The sequence below is a fragment of the Grampus griseus genome (assembly GCF_964374135.1).
Source record: "Grampus griseus genome assembly, chromosome: 11".
Classification (NCBI taxonomy): Eukaryota; Metazoa; Chordata; class Mammalia; order Artiodactyla; family Delphinidae; genus Grampus; species Grampus griseus.
This window is the reverse complement of record NC_139005.1, coordinates 24,343,443-24,349,442: the sequence shown is the minus strand read 5'-3', so window position 1 is coordinate 24,349,442 and position 6,000 is coordinate 24,343,443. Positions and strand designations below refer to the sequence as shown.

At 45.5% G+C, this 6,000-nt stretch overlaps 1 protein-coding gene across 2 annotated transcripts in view; it reads left to right on the top strand.

Annotated features, from left to right (window-relative positions):
• Nucleotides 1-578: 578 nt before the first annotated feature.
• The window catches only part of TMTC1 (transmembrane O-mannosyltransferase targeting cadherins 1), a gene marked incomplete at its 5' end in the record, with an annotated part of 260,055 nt that continues 254,633 nt past the window's right edge, over nucleotides 579-6,000 (top strand). Inside the window, one exon of one of the 2 annotated variants that reach the window (XM_082666290.1) lies at nucleotides 579-895. In XM_082666290.1, coding sequence (XP_082522416.1) covers nucleotides 594-895 — 302 coding nt within the window. The remainder of the gene's footprint in view (nucleotides 896-6,000) is intronic. The other variant, XM_082666289.1, reaches the window with a different exon arrangement.

The following is a 6,000-nucleotide window of genomic DNA, read 5'->3' as shown; positions in this document are numbered from 1 at the left end:
CTGGGCGGCGGCAGCCACTGCTCCCTCCCTGAGGGCGGGCGGGGGGTTCAGGCTGAGCACTTGCTAAGCCCGTCCTGGCCCGGGGCCTGGAGGTGCCCACCAGGAGGCCCTTCCCGGACCCTGCTGGGGTACATGTTGGGAGGCGGAGAGCATCTCGGATGCCCCTTCCCCGCCGCTCCGGGTAGCCCCGCGCGGCGACCCCGCTCCACCTGAGCGCTGACTCTCGCCGCCCGGCGCCGCTGCGCCCGCGGGCTGAGCGCGCAACCAGCCGGGGCGCGGGGGGAGGGTGCGGGACATGGGGGCGAAAGCGGCGCCGGTCCCGGGATTGGGGGGTGGAGGCGATTGAGAGCGGGGCATGCGCAGTGGGGCGGAGGAGGTGGCGATGGCCAGGGGAGGCGGGGGGACTGCTGTTTATTTGCAGCTGGGCCAACTCGGCGGCGCAGGCGGCGGCGGAGCGCGGGGCGCTAGCGGCAGGTCCAGCTGCCGCCGACTATGCCCGAGCCCACCTCCGGGCAGCCGCCGCGCGCCGCCCGGTCCCCGGCTGGGGACGATGCCAGACGCCCGGGAGAGGCCAGGGCAGCGGCGGCGGCGCGATGGTAGTGACAAGCTCTGCCCGAGGCGGCGGCGGGGACCGCGCGCCCTCCAGGCGGCGGGGCTGCGGACTTTCGGCGCCTGGGGCCGCGGCGCTGCTGGTCGGGGCGAGCTGCCTGTGCTACGGCCGCTCCCTGCAGGGCGAGTTCGTGCACGACGACGTGTGGGCGATCGTCAACAACCCCGACGTGCGGCCCGGCGCCCCGCTGCGCTGGGGCATCTTCTCCAACGACTTCTGGGGCAAGGGCATGGCCGAGAACACCAGTCACAAGTCCTACCGGCCGCTCTGCGTCCTCACCTTCAAGTGAGTCCCTCACCCCTTGCTCGCGGCCGCCGCCGTTTCTCCTCAGCCCCAATCCGGGCTGGGAGAAGTTGCGGGACTGGCTTGGGGGCCGTTTCTTTTCTCGCCGCCCCTTCCCCTCCATGCCTCCCTCCTCTCCAGGCTGCCCACGCCCCTCTGCTCAGTGGTCCTCCGCCCGGCTGCTTGGGGCTCCCGGGGCGGTTCAGGAGGCGCGGGCCGGGACTTGGAATTGAGTTTCTCGAGAGTCTGCACTCTGGGCGGGCTGGTCTCTGGGGCCAGGGCTGGGAGGGGTCTGGTGGAGCCCACCCGCCTCCGCACAGCTCACCCCCGTGGTACGGTGGCCAAATGAGACCAGCGCGGGCCCAACGAGCTCCGGGCGGGTGGCTGTGGTGGTGAAGCTTCGAAGTTGGGGGTTTCTCGGCGGCTGCTGGTGAGCTGTGCAGACGGGGAGTGTGTCAGCTCCTTGGGAGTCGTGAGCTGCACAGCGTTTGGGGAGGAGCAGCACAGCGGGCAGAGGCGCTCTCCCGACCTGCAGACTTGGCTGCTCCTGGAGCCTCGCAGATCTTCGGGAAGGGCTCCAGATTTAGACTTTAAAAGGTGCAAAGGAAGGCAGGAAAGCGTGGGATCCTCTGGGGGTCCTGGCGTCCCAGTTGAAGTAGTGTTTCTTTTACAATCTCGGAGTCATGATTCAGCATTTCAAGTGTGAATAAGGTGCAAAGGGAATCGGGAGAACGCCAGGGTTTTGCGAGCTGGAGTATTTTCTTCAATTTAAAAGACGGCTAGCTTCAGGTGGAAGGGGAGAAAGGCTGATGCCAGGGGAGTGCTGGCTCGCGCGTCATGAGCTTGACTCAGCTCCTTATAATTTGGCTCAGCATTTAAGCTTAAAATGTGCTGGACAGAACTGTTGAAATAATATTGGTTCAGTAACATCAGCGTTTTAAGCATTTTCCAACGGGTGTAATATGAACCCGTCTTTGTGGTACTGGTCATTCGAGACAGGGTAAACAGCTTGAAAAGCCTGCCCAGGCCGGGAGGCCGAGGTCTCTTGACAGGTGGCTGATAACTTAGAAAAGGAAACCAGAGCGATTGTACTTAATTCTTCAACTGAAAGTTGAATGTTTTAAGGCGGGTGAGGAAATAGCACATTTGACTCTGAAGAGAGTATTTTATAAACATTTATCCTTTTGGAAAGCGGTTTTGTTTTTCAGCTGAAAGATAATCTCAGCTACTAAGTTGCTCAGTCCGTTTTTTCCCTAAATGTTTCTTAAAATGGCACATTCTTAGATGGCACGATATGTGTATAACTTCTAAATTGACCTGCTTTTTCATTTATTACAGAGGTTTGTTGATTAGTTTAAGGTGTGGTAGCTCACAGCATGAGGTGTGCTGGGCTTATAACAGCCACGGAGACCATCTAGGTCCCTCCTCTGAGCTTTTTCCATGTACAAAGATCAGGGTCAAATGCCTGTGCCCACTTGGTGGAGGGTGGGGAAGAGTGTCTTCACTTCTTGACTTTCTAAAAAAAAAATTTTTTTTTAATTCGTGCAGGAGGTGGCAGGGACAGAAGAGAGAGAAGGGGAGGAAAGGAGTAGACAGTGAGGCAAGGCCGTTGATGAAGAGGAAAGCAGGCGGTTGTGCAGAACAGGGGCAAAGGAGAAGGAGAATTGAGGGGGCAGGGGGCACCTCTTCATTTATGATGCTCACTGGTTATAAAAAGCAGCCTGGTTGCTAAGATGCATTGCTCTTTGCAGAGTGTGTCTTACTGGCTGTGTAAGATATACCTTTTTTTTTTGAGATTGAGTTACAAGTCTAGGGTGCACTAACTGGAAAGTAATAGTGCCTCTTCAGAAAGAGAAATTTAACTAACCTTTCTGTACTCACAGGCATTGATTCGAATAAGATGTGGAGGCTTTCTCATCACAGTCACCTGAGGTGAAACTGCATCTTCCAGCGCAATAGCATGAGGATGGGCATGTATAAGGGACTCCGTTAACGATGTTAGGCCCACACAACTCTGAAGATTGTTGTAAGGAAGGACAGAAAATCACATTTATTAACTATTCAGTGTGAACCAAGCATTGGCCTAGGAACTTTACATAGATCATGACTTTAATGATTTTTATTTTAGGTAATCGGTGAAAACACAAAGTGGCCTTTGAAATATATTCAAACTATCTTAACTGTATCTTAAGCTTGTTTGAGCAGAAATTTTGAGAATTGAAAACCATTCAATTAATTAATGATTAATTTTGTTGTAAGAACACCTAACGAGATCTGCCATCTTAAATTTTTAAGTGCACAATACAGTATTGTCAGCTATAATGTTGTACAGCCGCTCTGTAGCACTTATTCCTCTAGTATAATTGAAACTATATACCTGTTGAACAGTAACTCTTGGTGCCCCTCTCCTCTCATCCTGCCCTTGGCAACCACCATTTTACTATCTATTTCTATGAGTTTGACTACTTTAGGTACCTCACATAAGTGGACTTCTGCGACTGGCTTATTTCACGTAGCGTAATGCTCTCCAAGTTCTTCCATGTTGTTGCACATTGCAGGATTTCCTCCTTTTTAAGGCTGAATAATATTACATCGTGTATATATATCACTTTTCTTTATCCATTCATCTAACGATAGACACTTAGGTTGTTTTTATATCTTGGTTATTGTGAATAATGCAGTGAACACGGGAGTGCATATATCTCTTCAAGATTCCGATTTCAATTCTTTTGGATATATACCCAGAAGTAGGATTGCTGAATCATATGGTAATTGTATTTTTAATTTTTTGAGAAAACTCTATCCTGTTTTCCATGGTGGCTGCACCATTTTACTTTCTAGCCAATAGTGTACAAGGGTTCCAAATTCTTCACATCCTTGCCAATGCTTACCTCTTTTTTTTCATAAAAGCCAACCTAACAGGAGTGAGGTGATAACTCAGTGTGGTTTTGATTTGCATGATTAGTGCATGATTTGCATGATTAGATTTTGATGATTAGTGATGTAAGCATCTTTCCAAGTACCTATTGGCCATTTGTATGTCTTCTTTGGAAAAATGTCTATTCAAGTTCTTTGCCCATTCTAAAATCAGGTTATTTAATTTCTTCTGCTTTAAGTTGTAGGAATTCCTTATGTATTTTAGATATTAACAACATATCAGATATTTGGTTTGCACATATTTTCTCCTCTTCTGTAGGTTGCCTTTTCACTCTGTTGATTTGTTTCCTTTGCTGTGCAAAGGCTTTATGGTTTGATGTAGTCCCACTTGTCTAATTTTGCTTTTATTGTTTGTACTTTTGTTATCACATCTAAGAAACCACTGCCAAACCTAACATCACGAAGTTTTTCCCCTGTGTTTTTCTTCTAGGAGTTTTATAGTTTCAGGTCTTACATATAAATTTTTGATACATTTTTGGGTTGATTTTTGTGTATGTTGTAAGATAAGGGTCTACTTTCATTCTTTTGCATGTGGATAACCAGTTTTCCCAATACCATTTATTGAAGAGACTGTACTTTCCCCGTTGTGTATTCTTGGAACCCTTGTTAAAGATCATTTGACACATATATGTGGGTTAATTTCTCTATTCTTTTCCATTGGTCTATATGTCTGTTTTTATGCCAGTACTGTACTGTTTTAATTACTGTAACATTGGAATATATTTTGCAGTCAGGAAGTGTGGTACCTTTAGCTTTGTTCTTCTTGATCTATTCAGGTTCTTTTGTGGTTAGTATGAAATTTATGATTTTTTTCTTTTTCTGTAAAAAATGCCTTGGGATTTTGATAGGGATTACATTGAATCTGTAGATGGCTTTGGGTGATATGGACATTTTAACAATATCAAGTCTTCCCATTCATGAACATCGGATGTCTTTCCATTTATTTGTGTCTTTAATTTCTCTCATCAGTGATTGGTAGTTGTAAGTGTATACGTTTTTCATCTCTTTGGTTAAGTTTATTCCTAAGTATTTGATTCTTTTTGATGCTATAGTAAATGAGATTGTTTTCTTAATTTTGGATAGTTCATTCTTAGTGTATAGAAATATGGCTGATGTTTGTATGCTGATTTTTGTATCCTGCAACTTTACTGAATTTGTGTATTAGTTCTGATAGATTTTTGGTGGCATCTTTAGGGTTTCTGCATATAAGATCATGTCATCTGTAAACAGTGATAATTCTACTTCCTCCTTTCTGATTTAGATATCTTTTATTTATTTTCCTTGCCTAATTGCTCTACCTAGGACTTCCAGTTCTATGCTGAATAGAAATGACAAGCGTGGGCATTCATGCCTTGTTCCTGATCTTAGGAGGAAAATTTTCAGTTTTTCACTGTTGAATATGATGTTAGCTGTGGCCTATTCATAAATGTTCTTTATTATGTTGAGGTAAATTTCCTATAAACCTAGTTTGTTGAGAGTTTTTTTACCATTAAAGTGTGTTGAATTTCATCAGATGTTTTTTTCTGCATCTATTTACGATGATCATGTGATCTTTATTGTTCACTTTGTTAATGTAGTGTATCACATTAACTGACTTGCGTATGTTGAGCCATCTTGGCACCCCAGTGATAAAAGCCACTTGATCATGGTGTATGATTTTTTTTAATGTGTCGTTGAATTTGGTTTGCTAGTATTTTGTTGTGGATTTTTGCATCTGTGTTCATCAGGGAAATTGGCCTATACTTTTCTTTTCTTGTAGTGTCTTTATCTGGCTTTGCAAACCCATTTTTTAAAAAACACGTTGAATTTTGAGATAATTGTACATTCCCATGCAACTGTAAGTAATAATATAGAAATCCGTCATATCCTTTATCCATTTTCCCTGGTGGTAACATCTTGCATAACTATAGTACACAGTCACAACCAGGGGGTTGACATAGATACAATCCACAGTTTTTATTCAGGTTTCATCAGTTTTACATATATTCTTTTTCTTCTTGTTGAATGTATATTTAGTCTATGCAGTTTTATCATGTGAGCCTACCATCGCAGTCAAGATATAGAACAGTTCTATCACAAAGAGCCTTCATGTTTTCCTATCATAGCTATAGACACCTAATTGATAACAGCTACTAATATGTACTCCATCTCTATGTAATTTTGTCATTTCA